This window comes from Schistocerca americana, chromosome 8, assembly GCF_021461395.2.
Source record: "Schistocerca americana isolate TAMUIC-IGC-003095 chromosome 8, iqSchAmer2.1, whole genome shotgun sequence".
Lineage (NCBI taxonomy): Eukaryota > Metazoa > Arthropoda > Insecta > Orthoptera > Acrididae > Schistocerca > Schistocerca americana.
The window spans coordinates 250,046,254-250,074,041 of NC_060126.1; the positions used below are offsets into that span (position 1 = coordinate 250,046,254).

General features: G+C 37.5%; 1 protein-coding gene across 1 annotated transcript in view; it reads left to right on the top strand.

Annotated features, from left to right (window-relative positions):
- Positions 1–27,788, top strand: part of LOC124545739 (cubilin-like) — a 718,402-nt gene that overhangs the window by 406,564 nt on the left and 284,050 nt on the right. The window contains exons 40-42 of the mRNA XM_047124681.1: positions 1,466–1,597; positions 19,211–19,419; positions 24,963–25,147. Of these exons, the coding sequence (XP_046980637.1) occupies positions 1,466–1,597; positions 19,211–19,419; positions 24,963–25,147 (526 nt within the window). The remainder of the gene's footprint in view (positions 1–1,465; positions 1,598–19,210; positions 19,420–24,962; positions 25,148–27,788) is intronic.

A 27,788-nucleotide genomic window follows, 5' to 3' on the forward strand; every position in this document is an offset into this window, starting at 1 on the left:
GGTATTTCTTCTTTTTTGAAACCCATTTTCCCTTTTTGAAATTGTATTAAATTTTTGAACAAAATTTTGAATTCATATTGTGTTAATGGTTTCAGATATTATTGAGAGTGGTGTAAGAATAAAGACTGGACAGTTATCTCCCATGTGTTCTTTTGTGCATTTGAATATATGGGAAAAATCTTTTTTGAAGGACTGATTAACTATTGTGGACAGTCACTGCCTAGAGACTGCTTCTAGCACCGTTTTTGATATTGCATTCTCCTCTATTGATATTTTATTTATGTGAGAGTATTGCATTTTCTATAGGTTTTGTTTTAATTATGCTGAATTTTCTGAATAGTTCATCTTCAAATTGTCCAGGGCAAAGAAATTTACCTTTCCTATGTAATTTTCTACTTTATTGTTAGATTTCTTGACATTTATAAAGAATTCATTATACAGTTGTGATATTTGAACAGGATTTATGAGTTTTGTGTTCTATCTTGATATCTGAAATATCATGGCCACTAACTATAGGGCCTGTTTTGATTTCGATAATTGAGCATAATGCCTTTGACTTGTTTACACTTTCCAAAATAAATCTATTATTTGCCACCTTATTACAACCTTCTTAAAAATATTTTTGTACCTTTTTATGTAGATGACAAAGTTGGGACTTTTATTGTGTTTTAGTTCCTTGAGTAGGTGTCTTTTTCCAGTAATTCACTTCACTTTATTTGATACAGTTTTGTGGCATAATACAGTAAGAGGGAAAGTTTATTGTAAAATTTTTAGAACTTCAATTATTATTATCTGTAGTCCACTACATCCATCACTATGATGGAACAAGCTCATATTTTTTGTGCTGAACTGTCACTTGATGTAGGTTTTTCAGAGCAGTTCTGTTGTTTTAGATAGCTCTATAGATAGGGTGATGTGTTTAGAATGTTCTAAAACAATATTTTCTCCAAACTCTACAAAGCAGCTTTCAAGCATACATACTTTATAAAGTGGATCAAAGTCATGTCTTCTTCATTCCATCGACCTTTCCAGAGGTGTGCAGGATCTTCCACAGGTTACAGTATTCTTATAAAATCTCCTGTTAGGATATAAATTTCAATAATTATGAAAGAATTTTATATTGACGTTCGTAAACCAATGTTTATTCAAGCAAACTCCTGTGATATTTGCCCTTTCTGACAAGATGATTTGCAATTCATTGATTCTTGTTTCTCTGCCATGTGGATAGTTTAAACTTAACCCACTTATGTTCCATTGCATTAGAAAAGTAATTTTACCTTTTCTTACATTTTCTAATGCTCTTAAGGATATCTACACTGATAAGTTATTAGTATTCTTTCATTTTACCTATGTTATTTATCATCTTAGAAATATCATTCTATGAATTACTACATGTACCCAAGAGTAACTTGTTTAGCTGTAGCCTATCTTGACCTAAAGTGATACTTTTTTAACTTTTTTACAGTTGAAAAATGGTGGCTCTGAAGACTCACCGCTCTTGGGAAATGGCAAATATTGTGGGCCAAAACCAACTGATCAGTTACAAACAACAGGCAACAAATTATTTGTCAAATTTGTGGGACATCGGCGTTCAGAGGTTAGTGTCTTGAAACATTTCCTCTTTTAATGGTTTAAAATTTGCTTTGGTGTACTTTCTCTCCCCCCCCCCCAACCCCAACCCCTCCCCATATGTCTCTCTCTCTCTCTCTCTCTCTCTCTCTTTCTCTCTCTCTTGCAAACATACATACATACAAACAAACAATATTGTTACACATTCAGAATGGAATCTCCATGTAGGAATATCAACAGTGTAGGAAAAGCTAGATTGCTACTTACTGTAAAGAAGATACATTAAGCTGTAGAGAGGCTCAATTAAAAGGCACTTACACAAAGCTTTCAGCCACAGCCTTCATCAGCAAAAGTGAAACATACACCATTCGTACACACAAGCAAGCGCACCTCAGGCACACATAACTGCCAACTCTAGCAGCTCAGGTCACCTTTTTGATTTTAAGTGCTCATGTTCTTCATAGGTCGGTAACAGATCGAAAACATCAATAGCAGAGTTTCATCTATTGCTGGTACATTACATTTAGGTAAATAAGCTGGAGTAACTCATTGTGTCCATAGTGGGGAAGGCTGTGACATTTGTCAGTCAGAACTAACTTAGACCTCAGGATGCACTATAGTTTAGTCTGTCACCAGAACCCAGTTTTCAGGGGAGGTAGGAGCAATATCATGCTCTAGTCAAATGTTTACGTAGTTTATCTCCTTGCCGTTTCTAAATCAACTAGTAAATAATATATCAAGAGCTAACTTCAAGATAAAATCTATAGGTAGCTTATTTATCCCTCTACGTCACGTTTCCAGACACTTTGCCACAACAAATCACACTAAAAGATGCTTTTTGAAGAGATCTTTAATGTAGTGTATGTTAACTTTGTAGGTGTCCATAATGATAGAAGCATTGAGAATTTTGTAATCAACGCACAACCCAAGATATCCTTTCGTTTAGCGGCGTTTTTTATACGTGAATCCCAGGAACTGTTGGAGGAGTGAACTATCCTTGCATGTAAGAGCTTGTCCACAATCACTTTGGCAGTCCTAAGTGGATGTGGCAGTAGTTGATGTGGTCAGTGTCTCACAGTGAAACTGGGGATGGTGGTGAGCTTTTGAATTGTTCTGTTGATAATGGTACGCTGTCTGAATCATTGTGTTAGGAGGCTACATGAAGACTCGGTAATGGTTGGGCAAGCACACGGTGGTGTACTGTCCTCTGTAGGAGTATCCAGTACGTGTGCTGTAGGTGTCTCCATGGATGGTGGTAAAGGTGTTAGTGAAGTAGTGGCAATGGGTGTTGACGTAGCTCGTCAGTGTATTGCAGGGTTGTTTGTAGTTCCTGTCTTGAATTCAGTGTTGGATAACATTTTATCATGTCAAAGCTGAAAGTTTGTTTCACAAAAGTTGAAGTAGAGTTGTTGAATGTGCTAAAAATGGCTGATGGTGTGGAGGCACTCCTGAAGGAGCCAGTGACCTTCGAATGTGTGTATGGGGGTGGGGGTTGCCATCAGAAGTAGAATGTGCCATTATATTGGGCAGCCAAAGGGGCATGGACAACAGCACCTGCGGTGGAGCAATTGCTGGTTGTGTTAATTAGCATGCCATTAGTCAGGTCTGGAGCCAAGTAGAAGTGCTTAAGAAGGTCTGCTCAGATAACTGGTTCTGTTACATATGCGATTATAAGTGTCCGGGGGCTAGTATGCAGACTTGTGAGCTGTAATTGTTGAATTATTTGCTGCATGGAGTCGAACAAATGCATGGTATAGTATTTGTTCTGGCAAGGATGATGCGAGAATGCGTTTGTTGACTAGATATAATTGGACACTAAAGTGGTCACGTGCAAAAAGTCTGTTATTGTGAAGTTGGTGGGACAGTTGTGGTGCATCTTTGTCATTGTGAGTATCGAGGTGACTTAAAAATCCTGCAAGTCTGTTGTGCATCTTGGCATGTAGTTTGGGAATTGCCTGGAGGATGATAGTTACAGGTGGAATTGGCGTATGTTGCAAGATACCAGCAAACAGGATTCTGCACATGCCTGATACGATCAGCAGTGTGTTGCGGATGTATGATGGCAACACAGTTGACTGTGGTCTGCAAGGGTATAGATTGACATGAATAGTGGGGAGACAGAAGTTTGGCGATGCCACATGAAGGACATTGCTTCGGCCACGTGTGGTGATGTCTGCATCAGCAGAAGTTGGGTGGGGCCAACTTGGCTCATAGTTGGTGGGCCGTCACATGTACTGCTGTACAAGTCACATCAGCCACCACTGTTGTCAGTGTTATTCATATACTCTCTGTGTTCTGTGATCAGATATATTTGTCTGGCAAGTTTAGATGTGTGTCAGTGGTTCATGTTCATGGACAACTGTTGTTAATTGAACTAGTAGTGGGCGTTTCACAACCCACAGACTCTATAACATGTGGTTGGGCATAAGACAGCTCTTAATCTCTGTGCAAAAGTGACGCCGTAGTTATGGTGGGGTCTTGCCACTTAAAATTTTATCATAAATGCCATGATGGATTTGTGAGGTTGCAGTGTTGTCCAGCTTTCACCATCTCATATTTGTTGTCTGTTGGAGACAAAGATAATATCACTTATTGTGTCCACATGTTCCCCCAAGTGGCTTAATAAAGTGTTGAATTCGATACCATTGCTGATGACATAATGATGTTTCTACAATGGTGAACCACATAGTACGTTGGTGTGACTGGAAAGGCAGTAGTTTAGATTGCGAAGGTGATGTTTGTAGTGGCAGGACAGCCAAGCAAATATTGCCATACGCAGGGTGTATACGGCCCGGGACAACTGGGAGATCTGGGAAAAACCTAGGAATTTTTTCATCTGGGTGAAATATTTTTAAAATTCCAGGAATTTTTCATTGTTTTAGGTTTCTGTTAATTTTTTGTAATTTCGACTGGTAAGAATTGCTACTCTAACAAAGGATATTACTGTATCCCACCACTGCAGAATAATACTTCAACAATAAAACATAACAGGAGAAAAAAACTAAAATAACTTAAATTGCAACAGAAATGTGCCATATGCAACAATGACACACAGTGCACATGCAAACGTCTGCCAACAGCAAAATGTGTCAAATGCTTTAGAAAGACTATGCAATGCTTCATAACAACTAATTGCCTCTGATGAGCATGTGGTCACAACTGTTTACATTAGGTTCGTTTGAGCAGTTACAAGCGGGCTCATGCACATGTGCAGTTGAGTCACTTATGAGTAGTAGATTCTCCCGCTTCTAGCTACAGAAATGTGGCTGTTGACTGTGCAAGCAGTTGCAGCAAGTAGCTAGATGCTACCGGGAAAAGGTGGCGCCAAATTCATATTATTGAGAAAAAAACTTGTTTCACAAAGCGCCAGCATCCGGCGTACGTTGGTCTATCGATTATTCATATGATTTTGAAATGCATCCCTGTTGGTTTTTGAACATTCTTGAACACATTTTAAGTTGATTTCTGAATCAATCATAAGTTGATTTTTGAATGCATGCATAGTGTATGTGATGTCTCTGTCAGAAGCTATACAAGCTGAGCGGAGTAAAGCTGAACTGATGAATGTCAATCACTGTCTGATTATCTGGTTGATTGGGTTTGCGAATGATCAGTGTTGTTATAATTACTAGCAAAATCCATAGAATCAGAGTACCACATTGGAAATAAACAACTAACAGCAATAACAGGTGAGAAATATTATGATTATTTTCTCGGTGTATCCAAGAAAATGAAATTTTGACAGGAAATTTTTGGCCAGTCGCTACATGAGTAAGGACCAGTAGCACAGTCCCCAGCTAGCAACCACTTAAGTTCTATTCTGGAGGTAACACAGAAAACGTGTTGTACGAACATGTAACAATGCCTAACCGGAGAATAATCGCGAGACAACTAAACCTGTGAGTCTGACAGCGTTAGTAAAGTTAATCAGCAAACAAATTTTGACAATGGCAGGAATAGCTACAGAATTGGTGATGACAAGATTATTTTAGAACGAGGAAGGAGAAGAAACGGGGACATCACACATATTATGGAAGAATAAGACGATTCTAAATGTATATAAAAATTTCGTTATATTACTTTTCGATCACTTGCTTGAGAAGCTGATGCATATGAATGAAATGTAAAACTATTTCCTAACATAAAGCTTTTTGCTTGTAGTAGGCCTAATAGGCATTTGATATTGGTACTAAGTGAATTATATTCTGTCGTGTTATAAAAATGAACATTTGTGCCAAAAGAGTCTCATATATTTGGTGTGTGTTACAAAATTGCTGCAATATTAGAAAGGCCTATTTTGTTTTATCCAGCAGACAGTGAAAAAATAGACGTAATCAGATCGAGAAACCACACCACCCTGGGTATTATTTGTATTAACAGCTTTTTCAGTATTAGATAATGACATTTTGATTTTTCATGTAGCAAAACATTTGACAAACTTTGATGAGGTAATAGATTCTTTCGCAGAAAGGATGGCACGCCATCTAAAGCTGTAGCAACGTTACAGGGAAAAAAATGCTAGGAACTAAGGATTGAAGAAATGTATACTTTCTTGCTTGTCTTTATTGGTTTGATGCATCCTATATTTAATTTTATGTCACACAAAACAGCAAGTTATTAGCTAATAGGCAATAAAGAGTGCAGATTTTCTGAAGGGTTCTTGTTTTCCCCTATTAACAGGGAGCAGGAGAGGCACCACTGGCCATTTCAATTTCCACTGCTCTGAATATAGTTTCATGGCATCCATTACAAAATATACACGTTTCAATTCTGCAAAGCGAAATACAGTGATGTGCGATGGAAGAATGCTGTATGAAGAGGCTTGGCACTGCACTTTGGGACACTTCGGACCAAATAACATGTCTTACATTTCCTCGAACACATATGTTTCAGACTTTTCAGAAAGATGTGTGCTAAAAGATGAATATATTTTTGAAAAATCGATTTTTTTTAGTATTGACCTGGTTAGCAAATATAGTAGATCTGGGGCTGATGCGCAGAGCAGTCTAAGTTGTAGTTGGTAGTCTCCACATGATCTGTGTGATTTTGCTGTTTCCCCTTCGTTTACTCACACGTCAAATGAAAACAAAATGGATATCTGTGGCTGGGAGCTATCAAGTGAATTAAAATACATTCACATAATTACAGGAGGCTAACATATGTTTTTAGTTTCAGATTTTCTTTTATTTCCACCTTTCTGGCAGTCAAGCCTAACCACCTTGCAGAACACTGAAGTTATTTTTGTCTGTTTGCTAAAGAAATTTGACTTTTACTAACTTTTTCCGCAGAGGCAGTCAATGTATTTGAAACGAAATGTTTCATTCCACAGTACTGGCTAGTTCCAACTGTTCGCTGCATTTCAAGTGCACATTTTCATCTTGTAGCATGTATGGTATTATGCCATAATAAAGAACCAAACATGACATAATACAGTACTGATGCTCCAAGAAAATTTACATCCCGAAAACCACACTGAAAAGATTAATATCAGGTCGAGATCCCCTCATTGGGAATCTGGATATATGAATGTGCACTTTAAATGTGGACGTTCCCGAAAACCACACTGAAAAGATTAATATCAAGTCGAGATCCCCTCATTGGGAATCTGGATATACGAATGTGCACTTTAAATGTGGAAGTTTTAGCATGGTTCATGAAATTCCGATGCTCTTGGAGTATCCTCTGTTGTCTTGTTTCTTTTATGACATAACGCGTGATCTTTCAGTGTTTTACACGTACGTACATATGGGATTCCCACTGCACAAGTGCGGTGTCGCCTGTTACCTGCGCTCTCTGGCAACAGCTGAAATGACCTATTTATAATAGGTCGCGGGAAAATATTGCAAATGGTGGTTTGAAAAGCATTACATTCAAAGTAACTATCCTTTTACGCAAGTTGAACTATGCGCGAGAATGTACCATGAATTTCTTAAATCACAGAGCATTTGACTCTTTTTTTTAAAACTCAACGCTTTGATGATGACCCATTTAGACGAATTTTGAACCCTGAAGATCAGACATTTATGTCATTATTTAAAATTTTACTGGCATATTTGTGTGACGTATCCTAAAGTGTAACACGAGTAAAAAAGATCAACATTATATGCAAAAGCTTAGCTTCTCTTGCAGCTTATTAACCTTAGAGACCAATATTATATGTGAAAGCTTTGCTTTTCTTGTAGCAACACCATGTATATTAATTTGAACTATTAACTATCCCTGTTTGTGTGTTGCTGTTGCCTGACTACATCATGTGTCCTATGCTCTGAATATCCACTGTCATCAGCTGGCAAGAACATGTGACATGAGCTATGACTGGGTTACAAAAGCGCATCACAATCTCGATTTCAATGATTTGGAATGTAACATGCAGCGTTTCATGGAATCCCAATGTATACTTTTGTAATACAAAAATACGCAGCGTACATGTTGCTGCACATCAAAGATATTTCCAAAACGTGTCTTTTCCCTGAGTTTCGTTTTCTAAAGTGCCGGGAAATTCTGCGCGCTTGTATAAAACCATAAACATTCAAAGGATTGATAAGTTTTGCAGTTCCAAGTGAAAATATACTGTCACTTAACACAGAAAAAGTGTGTTATCACCCGGGAGGAAGTGTATTTTTAACTGTAAAATAAGGGAATTTTTTTTCCTTGTCCGCGTATACACCCTGCATACGTGGCAAAACGTGATGCACAGGAGAAGATGCAGCTGCAATGAGTTCTAGAGCAACAGCATCGTTGTTTCTTTGAAAGTGATTAAGCAAGAACCCAATGGAGGGGATTTCAGTTGTTCAGATGTAGCCCGATTTGCCAAGGTAAGGTCCCATACGAGACTGCAAAGTGTATTGCTTGTTATCTCCCATTGTTTGGTTGTGTTGCACATTAATTTAGCACTATCTAAGAGAGTGTCATTGTCACTTTTTAATACACAAGCTACATGTGGGGTGTTATCCATAATGGTTGATGCCATGACTACAGAAACATTTTCCACAAGTAAAAACTGTGCAGCATCAAGTCCACATGCTGGCAGCATTGTTATCGTGCAGTAATACAGAAAATTGAATTTTGTGTGCAATCAAAATTGTCAGGAGTCACCAGTGTAAATCCACAGACTATAGGAGACAGTTACAATGAATAATCACTCAATCCAGATTCTCTGTATAACAGTTTTATTGGCTGGTCGAAGAGGATCCTGTGTGGACCCTGATGAACCACCAGCGACGTTACTTCATCGGGCAGTGTGCCGACACACTTAGACATTGTTTTGATATTAAAAATAACTTACAGAGACAGCTGGTCCACTACTGGTAGAAAAAAATCATGTAATCAGTAATAATTCCTCTACAGCACTTATAAAATGGGAGTAGAACACCTCAAACAATGGAAAATCCAGGATGGAATATTGACAGTATTATAAAAAGGATAGATTACTATTCACCATATAGCAGAAATACTGAGTCACAGATAGGCACAACAAAAAGATTGTCAAACAAACTAGCTTTCTAGAATGAAATTTCACTCTGCAGCGGAGTGTGTGCTGATGTGAAACTTCCTGGCAGATTAAAACTGTGTGCCTGACCGAGACTTGAACTGGAGACCTTTGCCTTTCGTGGGCAAGTGCTCTACCAACTGAGCTACCCAAGCATGACTCACGCCCCGTCCTCACAGCTTTAATTCCATCAGTACCTCGTCTCTGTTTAAAATTAGCTTTCGGCTTCAGAGATCATCATCGGAATCAGACAAAACACACACACACACACGCACACACACACACACACACACACACACACACACACACATACATGCACATGCACTCTCTCTCTCTCTTGCAAATCCAACCCACACACGTATAATCACAGTCTCTGGCTGCTGAGATCAGGTGTAACCTCAGCAGCGAGAGACTGTGGTTATGTGTATGTGAGTTGCATTTGCGTCAGTGTGTGTGTGTGTGTGTGTGTGTAGTGTCTGATTATGGTGAAGGCCATTTTGACCAAAAGCTAATTTGTTTGACAGTTTTTTGTTGTGCCAAACTGCAACTCAGCATCTCTGCTATATAGTGAATAGTAATCTATCATTTCCATAATATTAACCCTACAACTCAGTTTGATAATTGTCTTAGAAAGTACAAAGCAATACTGACAAAACTAACTAAAAGTGTTAAAATTACAGATTCATAAGAAATGAACCTAAAAAAGACAGTTGTTTAGAATATTACAAAAAAACGGGAACAGAAAATAATAAAAAGTGTATTAATAATTTACAGTTAAATGAAAATTTCTAAATTACCGTTTTTTGTAAATGTAGCTAAGAAGTTTGTTGAGAAAAATATGATTTGAGAAAATTACACACTTATGAGGACAAACATGAAGCAAGTACATAAAACAATGTTTCTCATGCCAGCAGACATGCAAGAAGTACAGCAAACAACTGAAATACAAAAATACAAAACGCTCTGAAGGAGTAGATAATATAGCATATTTGTTAATAAACAATGTGCAGACATAATTTCTGAAGCATTGACATATTTTATAAATATTTGTCCTTCTCTACTAGAATTTTTCCAGAATGTGTAAAGACTGCAAAAAAGGAAGCCATGACAAACTACTGACTAGTTTGTTTACAGCCTGTCTTTTCAAAAGGACTTGGAAAACTTTTTTATTAGATCTAACGCATGAATGAAATGGCTACCATGCGGCAAGTTTCTGTGTTGTGGCCAGTCATCATTTTATTATAAGTAAGAGACTTAAATATAAAGAGCAGTAACAGTAAAATACACCAATTTGCGGAAGACACCAGCATCTTAGTAACAAGAAACTCAAAAGAGGTGTTGTAAGAAAAAAACAAATAAACAAAAATAAAGCTGCTATAGTGATTATGTACTTTGATGCAAATTAACTTTGAAACAACTGTTACAATGGACAGGCTTATGACACAGAACAAGACACCAACTAATGCCCATGCTGATGCATACAACAGAATATGAAATGGGATGCACTTGTGGAATTTATAAACAGAAATTTGGGCTGGAGATGTTTCATCATGAGAAAACTAAGTGACCATATACCATACAATAATCTTGGGGCTATATATAACACAAATGGAAATTCTTAGATGGAACAATATTTAAAATGAGGGAAAGTCAACCACTCATCTATAATGGACTGATGTATGGAGCATAAAAACAGGCAATAGCAAGCTCTATTATCATTCACTTTCAAGCTCTTGCTCTTTTCACAAATACAAATGCATACAACTGTTTTATTCCACCTTTGAGCATATTTACACGCAGTTGGTGTCATCAGTGTTAACACAATAATAATAATAAAAATTTGAACAAATTTCATTAACTACAAATAACAATCCAAGATGAATACAATACATATTTATGAACATATCAATAACAACAAAAAGTTCCTAACAGATCAATTACAAGATAAATGAACTACATAGTTCAGGGAATGACTAATAAATAATCAAACAGATAATTAACAATAAGTACATGAAACAATAATAAAATAGTTGCACAGTGTCGAATATGTATAGTTTGCAGTTAATTTATTGTTCATTCTCATGAGCAAAGTGGGTCATTTGTCTCATACTCAAGGAACTCTTTAGCAGAGTAAATTATTTTACTTTTCATCCACCTCAGAAGATTAGTTTTAAATTTATTTACTGGCACTGTGTAGGCATTTTCAGGTAATTTGTTGAAGGAGACAGGACCAAGATATTTGTAACTGTTATGTTTCTTTGCTAGCCTAGCATATGACATATTAGTTGTATGTGCACTTTTTATGTTATGGTCGTGAACTGTCCTCCTTAAGTCAAATTTACTCAGATTCTCTTTAACAAAGGCAAGGCAGTCGTAAATATACAGGCCACGAACTGTCATTATATTTAGTTTCTTAAAATAATCTTGACTTGTTTCATAGGGGTTAAGTCCTGCTATGTACCTTATTTCTTTCTTTTGCCATTTAAACACTAATTTTGAGCCTACAGAATTTGCCCCATAATAGTAGTCCATAATTCAGGTGGGAATTGAATAATGCAAAATATGCATATCATAGAAGTTCTTTACTGACACTGCTCCATACAGCAGATACATGACATGCGACAGTTTGCCACATAGCTTCCCTGTGTGGGTATCCCACTTGAGGTTTTGATGTATACAAAATCCTAATAATTTTACGGTTTTGTTATCATGACTGGGAGCATTCAGACTGAATACAAGAGGAAGAGAATAGAAGCTTTGGAAATGTGGTGCTACAGAAGAATGCTGAAGATTAGAAGGGTAGATCACATAACTAATGAGGAGGTATTGAATAGGATTGGGGAGAAGAGAAGTTTGTGGCACAACTTGACCAGAAGAAGGGATCGGTTGGTAGGACATGTTCTGAGGCATCAAGGGATCACCAATTTAGTATTGGAGGGCAGTGTGGAGGGTAAAAATCGTAGGGGGAGACCAAGAGATGAATACACTAAGCAGATTCAGAAGGATGTAGGTTGCAGTAGGTACTGGGAGATGAAGAAGCTTGCACAGGATAGAGTAGCATGGAGAGCTGCACCAAACCAGTCTCAGGACTGAAGACCACAACAACAACAACATATTTTATCATCACATTTTATTTCTATTTTAATGATTTCCCATGCAGCTTTGCATTTACTCACTGAATTCAGTATCCATACATCATTTGCTTTGCACTTAAGTGCCTGGATTATGGACCTGTAAATCTTTTTCACTTTCATATACATTTCCTTGTCAGCATTATTTTGCTTAGACCTATCATGATAGAGTAGTGTTATGGTTCTTATTCTAGTTAGATGTGGGGTGCACTAGCATTTTAGATTTTGTGGTTTGGTGCAATGGTTTTGCTCCAATATATTCTTGCAATGATTAGGACAACATGCTTCAAAATTTTGTTTTCAGTCCTAAAAGTTTGTTGGTAGATTCATTTGCACCTGCAATGGTTATTATTTTATTCTATTTTATTAAATTCAATTTACTTATCAACTTGTTTAGCTTTGATTCATTAATTGTAGTATAAGTACACACATTCGCACATACAGTAACCCAAACATGCTCTCCTGTGCTGAAAAAGATAATTAGATTCATGTTAAAAGTAGACCAAAAATTTTGTATGGACAGCTGTTCAGAGAAAATAGAATTCTAGCACTTCCCTGTATAAACATACTGGAGAATTGTAATTATTATATAAGTAAAATTGAACAGTACTGATACTTGTACCTCCTGTAATGAATTCGTGGACAGGTACTATATAAGAAAAACAAATCTTGTACATGTTCACTAGTCAGTTACAGCACTTTTTGAGAAAAGCAAACTCCGTTCTAGAATTAAACTGTGTAATTCAGTACTGAGATACATAAGATAAAATTAAAATCATTAGTAAAACATAACTTAGTTGAGCACTGCTCCTATCCTGTGAAGGATTATCTAAAAAACATGCCAAACTGTGCTGCCCTGTGATGCTATATTTGTAAAATATTCCCAATCAAACAATTTTGTAGAACATTATTTCTAGTTGGAAAAAAGTACTTTGATTAAGTAACGTTTGTAATACATAAGGAGTGATACAATGTTTATTGTACAAAATAGAATGCTAGATTTGCAGGACTATAAAATAAATAAATATACCATACTTACAGCACACTTAATCTTCCAAAAAGGAAGAGTCTCCTTTCATATAACGCCATAAGGCATTTATGTGTGTTGTTCAGTTATGAAGCAAAAATGGAAGTATCAAGTTATACTGATTGTATACATGTGCACCACATCAATTGGATTCCAAACTGAACAATGTTAGCTAAATCAGGCGCACTCCATGGACTATGGCCGTATGTTTTACAGGGACAAATGGGAGAGAGCTTACCAACAGCCTGATAGTAGCTGTGCAGCAAAAACACCTGTCCACATGATCTTTCGATTACACTGCAGAAGTTTTGCCAGAGAGCCCTTCCACAATCTCCATGTAGTGATGATGCAATTTCCATATTTTTTGAGCCCTGAAGAAAGACATACAAGTGCGTCAATTTGCTTCAGATGAAGAGATGCACTCCTTGTTACAAACATAGTTCTGTGGGGAACCACAAACATTTTTCCATGAAGGCATTTACCACCTTGTATCACAGTGGGATAAATTTATTAACAGGAATGACAGTTAGTTTTGCAATAACTTTAATGATCATTCCTTGAGTCAAGATTTTTAGTCGGTGTGGAGGCTGAGCAGGTGAAGTAGTGATGCCTGATCATCCTTTGAGTCAAGATTATTAGTTTAGTGAGCATGGTGGTTGACCAGGTCAAGTGGTGATGCTGCAGGTGGAGGAGGCTGAGCTCGGGAGCTGCTGAGGGTTGCTGTCATATGTTGAAAGATGTCAGTTAGCAGCATTGTCTCAAAACACATTCATTATTCCTATTTTATAGTGTGGATTGTCTTCTCTGATGTGTGGAAGGTGTTCTGAATCACACACTTGGGTGCGACATGGATTGTGGACACAGGTTCGAGTCTGCTGTGGCTCACCAGTAACTCAAGTGGCTCACCTCAGCCCTCTTGAAGATGAACATGCACTTAACTGAGTTCCAATAGCATATTACGTATGGCAGGAGTCATGTAGGCAGAAGCCCAGGATCTAAATCATTAACACAACTCAGACAGGCAGGCAGCACTCAGGTACCTTGAGCAACAGTTTGAATGTCTTGCTGTCACTTGGTGCAGCCTTTCACCAGAGGAAAGCATAGGGCTGTCTGCATCTTCTGTTAGTCTGGGATGTGACCAAGGGATGTGACCAAACAGCAGTGGCAGCTTGCAGCAACTAAGTTCCACAACAGCTGTTTGACCATGGTCTCTGGAGGCAAAGTCTTCTCTTTATCCACCCAAATCCGCGTGTGTTATTGGAGCAAACAACATGGTGGGAGAAGTTTAACTTCTCCTTGGGCAATGTGATGAACATTATAGCCTTCATAATTCAGAGGATACAAAGTCCTAATGAAAAAGGTCAGGAAGTTCTCATTATTATGTATGCAACTGACAGGTTGACAAACACATTTTTTAAACCATAAACCTTTAAAACTAAGAAATATTATTACTTTGTTCCAAAGTCTACATCGTAATACCATCGTCACTTCTATTTGAATCTGTTTCGGAACACTCTGATTGTAAATTTACAATGATAGGTTCAAGGCTTATATCCATCGTTACTTCCCTGTCATATTCTTCTTTCTGAAACTTTTCAGCATGTCGCCCAGATTGTGCCTGCCCTACAGGTGGGATGTTGTCTATTTCCTCATGCACAAGTGATTCAATGTATGGTATCTTGAATGTTTTGTTTTTGTCTTCCACATAGTATTAAGCCTTTGCCCAAATTAATTCCATGGGGCTACACTGACAGTGATATGTAGGTAAACACAAAACTGTGTGACCCCATTCATATGCAGGGAACTCAAGTTTGTACATTCTAGCATGTGACTAGTATAAATAAACGAGCTGCAGGAGATCGGCACGAATCTGGTTTATACTGTGCTTAACATTTTTATTTTTAAGCCAGGGAAAAATATTCACTTTTCTGGTGCTTGTACTTGGTGTTCTCTATAACAGCTGAATTATAACTAGCAGTGACTGATTTCGAAGCAAGGTATGACAAGAATTGTAAATCACATCACAAAACTGGCAGTGTTCATTTCCAGATGTAGTCTCTGCTATTTTCTTACACATAAATACAAGTTTCTTCTCAGAAACAAAACCAGAAGAAGAATTAGCATGCAGGATAATTATCTGAGAACGCACTCTTATGAGAACTTTAAAACTGCCAGTATCATCTCTCATTTTCCTTTAGGTCTTTCTGGAATGATTCTAATTGACCCATGTTTCATCAGGGTAATACACTGATGAACTACCTGATTCTCTTGTAAGGTGAATCTTTATATGGGATGTAGTTATGCTGCAACCATGTCATTTCTTTGAACTAGAAACTCTCCTCTTAACATATCTGGAACCAACGTCTTTTAAAATTCGTTACATTGACAAAGTGCTTACCATTGAAGTCAATTTTCTCCTGCATAACTGTAACACTTTTTTGTGATGTGGTGCATTCATCACTCATATGGAGCACTTTCAAACATCATTATTAAAAACATCCATTTGTGTTACAGGTTTCTTGTGATTTCAATGCTTTCCAGGTGACATGAAACCATTTTTTTCTATGGTTCCTACAGCTATGACAGTTTCGTTTACAATTCTCTCTACAGTTCTCTTGCTGACACCACATTGTTCTGGAGATTGTTCTTGTGTCTTCAAATATCAAGAGAAGGGGACCTCCTTTCATATTCACATTTGAAAAGTTATAATTGTGGTAAATATTCCCCATCGCCTGCCTGTGAAGCACTTCACATTTATTGCCGTCACTTGACTTTTCTATTTTAATCGCTCTTAAAATTTACAGATACACATTCACAACTGTACTGCTAAATATGACCTGACAGTTGAATGAATAATTTGGTTATCATGAAGTGTGAAGTATGCCAACAGTGCAGTATGTAGGAGCAAGACTCTCACTCTCTAGCTGTAACTCGCTGCTACCTGCTCAGGAAGAGAATGAATACCATTGGCTGCCAGTGGCTAGTGGAGGAGGATACGCAGAATGGCTGAAAATTGGACCACCTTTCTACATGATATGGACTTAAGTGGTGTCTGTTTCTGCTGGCATCCTGCATATTATATTACTGCCCAAACAATAAAGGAGTATACAACACTAAAGCAAATGAACACCAGGTCCACACTATGGAGTATGTAATACACAACAAGTTAAACAAGTTACTCTATTACTTATGGCATATCACAGCCCATGTACATTCAGTACAAGTGACAAGTGACCCCAGTGTTGACATGTGAAACATGAGGTTGGCACAGCCTTCATGCATGGCAACTGTTGTACAGAAAAACTGCAGAATTTACACCTGATAGTTGTTAAACATGGTTCATGACAATTACAATTAAAACCAGACAGATCATGAGGTTTACACGGCTGCTCAAGAGTTACCCTCAGATTAAAAGGAATGTCCCTATTATCCGCGATGACCATTGAATCACACAGTGAAAATGGCCAGTTACAAGGTAAACAAAATGCTTGTTAGTCACCGCCCTGCACTGTGTGAAGCATTGAGTGCAAGATGAGTGAAGCTGCTATGGTGATGACTGCAGTGTCAGAAACTGCTTGTAGCAGTGGTCAGCCAGCTGAGATACCAATTGTAGCCATGTCAGCATAAGGCCAATTTCTGGACACTAGTTGGAGGGTTGTTGATGTGAGACACACTTCTGACCACCATTTGTATGAGTGTGGTGTGATGCCCACTTCTGACCATCAGCTGCAGTGGTCACCCATTGGGACAGGTTTTTATTGTGTATTGAGGGTGAGCAGGTCAGATGATGGTGCTATAGGCACAGAAAGTCAAGCTCTGGATTTGGTGAGGGTATCTATCATACACCTGAAGGTGTCATGAATTTACAGTATGGATTGTCTCCTTCAATGTGGTGGAAGGCATGCTGAATTGCACATTTGGGTGTGACAAGGAATGTGACAACATCGCTCTGTCAGCTGCAGCTGTTGTGCAGGTCAGGAGCCAACAATGATGTCAAACAGGTAGCTGGTACAGAAGTGTGCAGGGATACACCTATTGTGGCCCTCCAGTAACTTGTGTGGCCCACTCCACTGTTCTCTAAGATGGATGTGCACATAAGTGAATGCCAACAACCTATTACAGATGGCAGGTATTGTGATGTTGGAAGCACAGGACCCAAATAAGCAGCACAGTTCACAGTCACGGATGTGGTTCTCACGTACCTAGTGTGACATGATGTCCAGTTTAAATACCTCAGTCTCAGTGTCTGGTCGTCCCATCTGCATCTTTGATTCTGACAGAATGACAGTCTTGCTAGTTACAGGATAGTTTATTTGACAAATTGTGATGTGTTACTGAGAGAAGACTTTGGTTCTGAGACTGCAGCCAGACAGCTGTAGTGGAACTTATCAGTGTTATGAATAGGTTACTTGCTATTCATTGTACAGCAGAGATGCTGAGTGACAGATAGGCACAACAAAAAGACTTTCGGAAAGTGATCTTTTGGACAACTAGCCCTTTGTCAAAAATAGACAACATACTTTGTAAAATGAGGAACCACTTTCTTGAGCACAAGTAATTTTTGTAAGTCTCCATGAGCTAGATTGGCAGCTTCTGCAACAGATTTTGCTGGTTGCTTTTAGCATCTCACCATGAAACCCATGACTTCACCCAAGTACATTTAAATTTATTTTTTTCTGCTCCTCTTCCAAGTGTCAATACAGTGCAGTTGTGATACATGCAACTGCAAAGTGCAGTAATAAGTCATCATCGGTTATTCTGAAGGAACTATGCCATCAAAGATCTTTGTCACAGAAAATTTGCTGACAGTGTAATATCCTTTTTTGCACCACATTAAATATCCTTGTCAAAGAAAATGTGATGAATATTTGATCACATTTTTTTGTCAAAGAAAATGCGATAGTCTAATACTGGCCTAAGTTATGCATAAATTGAAAATTAAGATGTTTTAGAGTTGATTAGAAGAATCAGAGTTAACTTTTAACACACACTATATATGTGCTATTACATTTAGAAGACCTCATTTTTACAGCACTGTTGTTGTGAGTGATTGTCTTGTAATAACTCTGACAATAGAAACGTGCCCAGAAACCTTTTTAGCTAACTGATAACCAAATTACTGATGTGCAATTCTTCACAATATCTCATTTTCAGGAACTTCAGTTTGTTTGCTTATAGTGGGTATCTGGCAACTTATACTTTTCTTAATCTGCAGGCAATAGTATCAGTATTTTATTTCATTTATGATTTTACTCTCACTGACATTTCTGGAAGAAGGTACTTGTTATTGTGTTGGAATGATAGGTGTCCATCTCAGTGAAAAGTTTTTGAACATTAATTCTTTGTTTCTCCATGATTTCTAAGTTAAGGTGTTATAAGAATGTCTTTGATAAATCATGAATTATAGAAAAAAACTTTTATCATTTAATTACAGCGTTATGCTCCAAGAAATGACTAAAATGTGGACTGAATAGCTATGTTTTAGGTAATGGTAGTAGGTTCTTGTTGTCCTCCATACATACATGATATATATTGGACACTAGAATGGTTGCCAAAAAATAAAGTTTTATGCAAGTATGGTTACTTTATAATTCGTACTGATGTTTTTCTCAATTTAAGTATGATAAACTCCATTTACTTTTCAGCAGTTATATAAATGCATGTCATGTTCTACACTTTATAGTAATAAAACACTTTAATGATGGGATTAATAGCACTTTTGTGTAATTTTCCTCTCATACTTATGAATAAACGTGCTGAGGTACTCTGCATTTGGAAACAATAAAGAACCACAGTGGTGAAGCCAGGATAACAATTTTGAGATCATTGCATATGTGGATATATTCATACGTGCATTTGAAATCGATACAAAAAATAGGAAAAGAGAGAATTTGCAAGAACAACCATTTGTTACTCATTATCCTTGCATGCTGTGTACATTTGTTGTGGTATGACCATATGTTTACAATAATGACATTATTTGGTAATCTACAGGGTTTCAAGATCAAGTTTCAGCAGGTATCACACTCTTGTGGTGGTAACTATATATTGACAAGGGATGTGAGAAGTGTGACTATTAGCTCACCAAGATATCCGCAAATACCACCACCCCACACTGAGTGCATCTATGTATTCACAGCACCTGCTGGAGAGGACCTGCAGATAGAGTATGCGGAACACTTTGACTTGCGTGGATATGTATCGTAAGTACTCATTGACACAAACTTATTTTATGTTGTTATTTGTGCATCAGTTCAAGGAATTACATTATAATTTTCATAGTATAATTGTTTATCTATGGACAAAACAAGGACAATTTGAACTTTTTTTAGGAATGAAATGAATGAACACAGTTAGGCAAATGATGTTCAACTCACAGATTACAGTAATTCTGAGAGAGGTGACATTAGATAATTGCCTACTAATTAAAACATTTTTTCATAAAAGTGAAAGCACAGACAAATGATGGATCACCAGAAGTAATGGAGTGTCCTGGGGTTTCAGAAGGATAGCAGTTCAAATCCCTTTGTGGCCGTTCAAATTTAGGTTTTGCCATAATTCACATAAATCTGTTAAGGTAAATGTTTGGATGGTTGCTTGGGAAGGGCAATTCCAGTTTTCTTTACAATTCGAGCTTGTGCATATGTCTCATGTGACCTCAGCAGTACTGGGATATTAAAATCTGAATTTCCTCTTTTGATGATAGAATTCACCCTGTGTGAGTAAATGTTTATTAATTCTGAAACTAATCAGCAAGAACATTGTGACCACTTATGTAACAGCCAGTATGTCTTTCTTTGGCACAGATAATGGTGTTGATGTGTCATGGTATGGAAGTAGTGAGGCCTTGGTAGGTCACTGGAGGAAGTTGGCACCACATCTGCATACACATCACCTAAGTCCTGTAAATTCCGGGGATGTAGGCCAGTGAGCTCTAACACCACGTTCAATCACATCCTGGATGTGTTCAATAGGGTTCAGATCTGACAAGATGGGAGATTAGCACATCAATTGGATCTTACTACTGTGCTCCTCAAACCACTCCATTCACTCCTGGCCATGTGACATGGCACATTACCTTGTTGAAAAATGCCACTACCATGGGAAATGTGATTGTCATGAATGGGTGTACACGGTCTGTAACCAGTGTACAGTACTCCTTGGCTGTCATACTGCCATGCAGAAACTCCACTGGACCTATGAATGCCCACGTGAATGTTCCTCAGAGCATAATGGAGCTGCTGCCAAGTTCTGTCTGTGCCACAGTACCTGTGTCAAGAAGCTGTTCTCCTGGAAGATGACGGATTCACACCCTCCCATTGCCATGACGAAGAAAGTATCAGAATTCAGCAGACCATGCAACACTTTACCACTGCACCAACATCCAGTGCCGATGGTCACATGTCCATTTCAGTTGTAGTTACCAATGTTGTGGTGTTAACATTGGCACATGCATGAGTTGTTGGGTGCAGAGGCCCATTGTTAGGAGTGTTTGGTGCACTGTGTGTTCAGACACACTTGTACTCTGCCAATCATTAAAGTCTGATGTTAGCTTTGCCACAGTTTGCTGCCTGTCCTGTTTTACCAGTCTCCCCAGCCAATGGCATCCAACATCTGTAATGAGGGATGGCCACCCAACCCTACAACATCTGGATGTAGCTTCACCTTGGTTTCGCCATGTGTTGAATACACTCACCACAGCACTCCTTGAAGACTCGACAAGTCGTGCAGTTTCCGAAATACTCGTGCCAAGCACCAGGCCATCACGATCTGCCCTCGGTCAGACTCAGATAGGTGGCAGGCCTTCGCCATTCTACACATGGACAGCACACTCACTGATACTACACACACCATGCATGTGTCTGACTAGCAGTCATTCCTTGCCAGGTGATGCTGGATGGATTTATATCGATATTAGGTCGGTGGTCACAATGTCCTGCTGATCAGTGTATACATAACTAGGAGTTTACTCAAAAGGAAATACACTCTGACATAAACTGACACTTGTTTGTGATTAAATCCCATTTCTAAAAATCTGTCAGTGTTCTGCCCACTCTGAGAATAAAATAATAAGTTCCTGCCCAACAACCAAGTTCCACATCTAATGAAAGGAGTGTCAGAGGATGACTACCAAACGCTTCTTTTGAAGGATGTCACCACAGCAGAGTACATAAGGACTGGTTCAGTTTCTGTTATACAAGGTGCAATATTATAACGTAATTGGATAGGTAAAAGAAGTCCCTAAATATTACAAAATAAAATAAAGGAATACCTACTTAGCCACATCTACAATTCAGTAGAAAATTCGGATTTGGAAATGAAAATTATGTATTAATTCCAATATTTGAACTTGGACTGCACAAACAAAATTTTCAACCTGGTTCAGGTACTTTTTTCTGAAAATTTTGGTACAGGGAATTCATGGCTGTTGATGGCTTCTTACAGAGGATTAATATAATTGTTTGGTTTGCTACCTCAGTTATCTTTCTTTCTGTGAAAAATATCTTCACAAAACCTAAAAACCTTATGTCCAATTACCTAAATGTACAACAAAAATGCACAGTAATCCAGCAATCCTTGGGAACAAGAGTACTGTGATGTGGTTACAGTCACTGCAGGAACAGCTCATTGTAGCCTCGTGGTGCTGTTCTTCTGCTGGATTCACTGAATCCAGACATGAGGCACATGTTTTTTTTTTTTTTTTTTTTTTTTTTTTTTTTTTTTTTTTTTTTTTTTTTTTTTTTTTTAAAGAAACCTGAGATAGAACTGACATCACTGTTGTCAATGGTAAGTATCATCAGTGAATGGAGGAATGAAATTAGTTTGGTGCCATACAAGACACCAAGTAATTCCATTTACATATTTATTTTTGTGCAGTTATTATTTGTGTAATATAGATACAGAGATAAATGGGGGTAAGAAATCAAATAAAAGGTGATCACTGTGTAAAGAGCCACCGGAGACAAAAGAGTGTTTCATACCAGAATATTCAGAAAATGTTCCTTAATAACCTCTGAAATTTTGGCAGTGAAGTTTGGCTTCATCCTGTAAACACATCTGATAGTGGTGTATGTATAGCTACATAAATGTTTGAATATACCATGAAAATATAAATACTTTATTTTAAGTACCAGATAAAAATAGCAGCACAGGGTCCACCTCTCTAGCTAAGTAATCAGCACATCTGACTGCAGTGCATAGGAACTGGTCTCAGTTCCCGTGAGATAACTGGTGAGGGTCGTCTAGACCTCGTGATGCTTTTTGAGAAGATACTTGAATGAGGAATAGCAGCTCTGAGGTTTCTTCCCCCCTCCGTTCCCTTATAAGCCTCTCACTACTGAATAGTGTCATATATGGGGGCGAAATGATGGACAGATGGATGTAATTGGTGTAAATATATGTATGAATAAACTTGCCTTCCTAATAACTTTTATAACACTTTTTAATATACGGATGGAATACACATTTATAAACAATACTAGCATGGTGGATCTAGTCGTATGTCCACATGCTACCCCTTATAGAAACAAACAGGTGAAGATACAGAAATTAATCAATTGAAGAGCATATCTCTTCTATTTTTTGTGTAAAAACATTATCTTTGGCACACAGCAATTAGATAATTCAGATTTGGCTTTACATGTATAAAAAGAAAAGAACAAAGAAATATAGAAAAAATAATATGATCCATTACACTACTTACCACACCCCTTCTGCAGCCCACTACTCACTGTACCTGAGACCGCTGAGTGCCAGGAGATGGCATTCACTATATATATCTGAATTGTGTATGTATATGAGGTGTGTTCAAAAAATAAGGTGACTTTATATTTTTACGAAAAAATATTTATTTACTCATCAGTAGTCATGTTGTCCCCTTCAAAGTAATACCCCTCAGGTACAATACACTTGTGCCAACACTTCTTCCAATCCTCGAAGCCCTTCTTATAAATACTTTTTGGTACAGCCTTGAGTACTTCCAGTGATGCAGTTTTTATTTCCTTAATCATTTAAAATCTTCATCCTTTCATAGGTCTCTTCAGTTTTTGGAACAGGAAAAAGTTGCAGGGAGCCAAATCTGGTAAATGCAGTGGCTGAGGCACAATTGTCATGTTGTTTGTGGCCAGAAAATCTCTCACAAGCAACGATGAAGGAGCAGGTGCATTGTCATCATGCAAAATCCCCGACCTGTTTTTCCACAATTCCGGACGTTTCTTTGCGTATTGCTTCTCGCAGACAGCGCATAATGTTAAGTCATTGGGTGGGGGGAGGGACAGTGAGCAAAACTTTGAGATTTGATTGAACTTGGCAGGCTTCCACTGGGACAGCTGGGCTTAGATTTCGACAGCATAACCATAAACCCATGTTTTGTCACCAGTTGTGACCCTTTTGAGCAAATCGGGATCATCATTCATGTCATCCAAGAGGTCTTGAGCAATGCTCATGCAACGGTTCTTCTGATCAAAATTGAGAAGTTTTGGAACAAACTTCGCTGATCCATGTCTCATGTCCAAAACATCGGAAAAAATTGCATGACATGAGCCGACCGATTTGTCAACATCTTTCGCAACTTCTGTTATAGCAATTTGTTGATTTTCTGAAACAATTTTCTTCACAACTTGGACGTTCTCATCTGTTGTTGATGTGCTGGGTTGTTGATGTGCTGGGACATCCAGAGCAAGGTTTGTCATTGGCATCTTCTTGGACATCTTGGAAGAGCTTGTACCACTTGTAAACATTTTTTTTTTTTACTTAGAGCATACTCACTATATGTCACTGTCAACATTTGAAGTGTTTTAGAGCACTTGATTCCATTTTTTCACACAAAATTTGATACAAATTCATTGCTCCATTTTTTATAGTGATCAAAAGTCACCGAGCACACTAAAACATGTCTAACCTATGTAGCTGTCAAAAACAAATGAAGTATGCTGTACACTTGAAATTGTAAACATTTGTTTGGGACATGTGGACGAATATAAGGAGGGAAAAAGTTCGATAATAGAATGTACGTTGCCCGAGCAGTTTGAAAACATCCTGAAATTTTCACTTTTAACCTGTACATTTTAAAGCCATTTACTGAGTAGTTTGGAGTAGAGTTTTAATATGAGATGGTAACATGAAATTTCCTTTGTTTCTAGTATCATAAATATTTTAAAATTAGTTTTGTCTAAATCATTGTGTTTTGTTATGTATAAACAGGTATGACATATAAATATATGGAACAGTTGAAATATTTAGATTCCTAAATCATGGGTGGTATGAATTCCTAGTTTTAATATTACATGTATTTCTATTTTTTTTTTTTTTTTTTTTTTTTTTTTTTTTAAATACTAATATCTTATCTCCACTGCCTGCATTTCCCCAAAAGATTGCTACATATCTTACAACAAATTCAAAGTGACAGTATAAACACTTTTCCTAGTGCACAAGTAACTTATGTAGACATTATTGGTTCTAAGATTTTCTATTTGCAGTATCAAGTAACATATTTTGTACAGTTGTTTTATGTGACATATATTATTTTACAATCAGTCCTTCTGGAGGATTTTACTTTTTTGTCAATGTGTGACACAAACATAAATCTTTGCATTTTGCAGACGGTTGTCTTCAGTTTCAGCGTCATGAGTATGTATATTTTTGACTCAAATGCCATTTCTTTTGCACTTCCTCAATAGTTGTAGAAATAAGTAGTGTCTATTATTTGTCTTTGCTTTTTAATTGTATGATTATTCTCTCATAATAGATCTGGTTGTCCTGAGGAAGGTATTGAAGTGCGTGATGGAGGAACACTTGCTGCCAAAATTGTGGGCGTATTCTGTGGTACAGTTGCCCCAAGCACATATACTACTTCATCTAATGTCCTTCACATTCGGTTTTATACTAACACCAACAATCCTCATACTGGTTTCCAGGCAACTGTCTCAATTGGTAAGTATGACCCTTCAGATTGTTGTGTGCATTCATATGTTTAAAAAGAACTCACTTCTTAGAATCAGCAAATAATAATGCTTGCAAATTTGTTTCTGGTGCCAGCTGAGTTTAAGGTTCTTTTCAAATTACTCATTTCATATTCTTTTGCATGTGTTAACTGCAATATTATTTATTTGTGAACAGTTCATTCATTCTATGGTGAGAAAATTCGTGTGCTTTAGCATTTGAAATGTATTATCACTGTCTGTAAACTTATGCCAAATAACTACCAAATTCAACTTTTTGCAGGTGCAGTCAAAATGGTTTGTTGGTACAGTGGTTAGCTAGAGTGCTTTGCTACAGCTATTGGTCACTAGTACCTCTACAAAGATTTGCAATTGTCTCTGCTCTAAATTTTTTATATGAGTTCTTTCAGGGTGATTAGGTGGGGAGGGGAGGGAGTTCTTCAAGCATTTATACTGCCCAGGGAAGTGGAGCAGTATTGAGGGTTCAAGGCCTGCCTTCCCCACACACTGCAGTCACTATACCTGTGCTTTGTGCTGTGAAATGCTCATTTATAAATTTAAAAGAAGTGAATAATTAAATGTTATGCATTCATAAAGTATGAAGTACCTTAGTCTCAAATTTAGTAGTGAAGTTTACTGTTGCAGATCATTTTTCAGTTCTCAGACACAGAGAGCATCCGCTAAAGGCTACTATATAGCACTATGATACACAGTACAGTTTCTTTTCTACAGGTGGTAGTCGTTGAGTAAAAAACGAGTCTCTATGTCTTCAGACTCTTACCAGGTCAGAAGCCTATTGCTCCAGAAAAGACTTACACATGCTATAATACTTCACTATTAGGACCTATTAAAGTAAATAAATGAGAACTGTGTGTTTCCTGTCCTCTCCTACAGTGGTGCTTGGTTTTGTGTTGTGTGTAATTTTTTGCTTCTAAGACTTCCTTCTTTTTTCATGCTTTTACTCTACGAAGGTTTTTTTGCTGCTGGTTGCTGTTGCGTTCTTGCTATAAAATTATACCCTAAGTTCACCACAGCTATTTATGGTCTCAGGTGTGAATGCTGCAGGTTGTGAGGAGTATAGTATTTGTTGGCTAGACAATTTTTCTGTTCATTTTCCTATTTGTGTGTTCATGCTACTTAACAGTGATGTTGCTATTGGCTGACTACATCATGTGTCCTATGCTCTGAATGTCTGCTGTCTTCGGCTGATGAGATCACTTGACATGTGCTACGACTGGCTTACAAAAGCGCATCGCAATCTCGATTTCAATGCTTCAGAAAGTAACATGCAGTGTTCATTGGAATTTGAATTTATACTTTCGTAATATGAAAATATGCAGTGTATATGTTGCTGCGTGTAAGACATCTTCCCAAAGCTTTTTTTTCTTTTTTTTCCCTGAGTTTCGTTTTCTAAAGTGCTGGGCAATTCTACACCGGTGTATAAAACCACAACCATTGAAAGGGTTGATAAGTTTTACAGTTACAAAGAAACTTACACTGATACTTACCATGGAAAAAGTGTATTTTCATATGGTAGAAAGTGTATTTTTAACCGGGAAATCTGGGAATTTTTTTTTTTCTTGTCCACATTTACACCCTGATATATGACTGTAGACATGATGATACTGGTATACACTTCAGTTTTGTCGTTTTTTAGGTTTCTGAGTTGTGTCTGAAAGGAAAGTTTTGACAGCTGCACGTCACATGAGTTGTGATGGAGTTAAAGCTTGTTGCGTGGAATTGCTGCATAAGAAAAAAATAAGAAACATGTTTCGATTTGTTTTAGAATGTCACCAGAACCGTTCACATTTCTTCTAAACAGAGCTAATTATGTGATAAGGAAAAGATATTGTAATGCATGAAGCACTGTCTCCAGAATTCAAAATACATATCACATTGCTTGCATTACAATTGAGAACACTTGGCATGCTAGAAGATGCAGTTTTAGTTGGTGATGACACTTTTTCATTAACACCAACAATTATTAACATTAACAACAATAATTATTCAAAGCAGGCTGCATTAAGAAGGGAATGGTTTGCAAACTACTCGATTGAAGATAGATCTGTAGAGCAGTGGCAATATTTCAGAGTTCAAACATATGTGAATGGGGAGCACTGCTATGATATTTTAAATAGATGAATATTGAATTAAGAATGCAGCTTCTTGATTTGTGCAGCGTTCCCTCCTGTCAACAATATTCCTTACAAAATAGTCTGCCAACTCGAACAATGGGATTTTAGTCTTGTAGACAAGAGCATTTCCACAGTCAGAAATTGCACTTGCTTGTATTTTTCTTAATTCGGTTGTGCACATGCTCCTAATTCAATAAATTTTGCTCTGCAGCTCAGGTATTGTCAAACCATCGATGTTCTGATCTTACATGATGGTCTCAACTTATTTTTGTTATTAGGATCAGTGAAACCCCAAAAACACATATGCAAAGCATAGATATCCAAAAATCAAACATTATTCTCTGTTCTCCACTTCATATTTCAGTTTGTCCACACTCTATGAACACATATAACCTCAAAACTCTTGCAACTACTGTCGCCACCATTGGAAGAAGCCGAAAGTGTTTAGTTTCATCAATGAGTTGGGCAAACATGTGGTGCACATGCCCAGTCATCGTG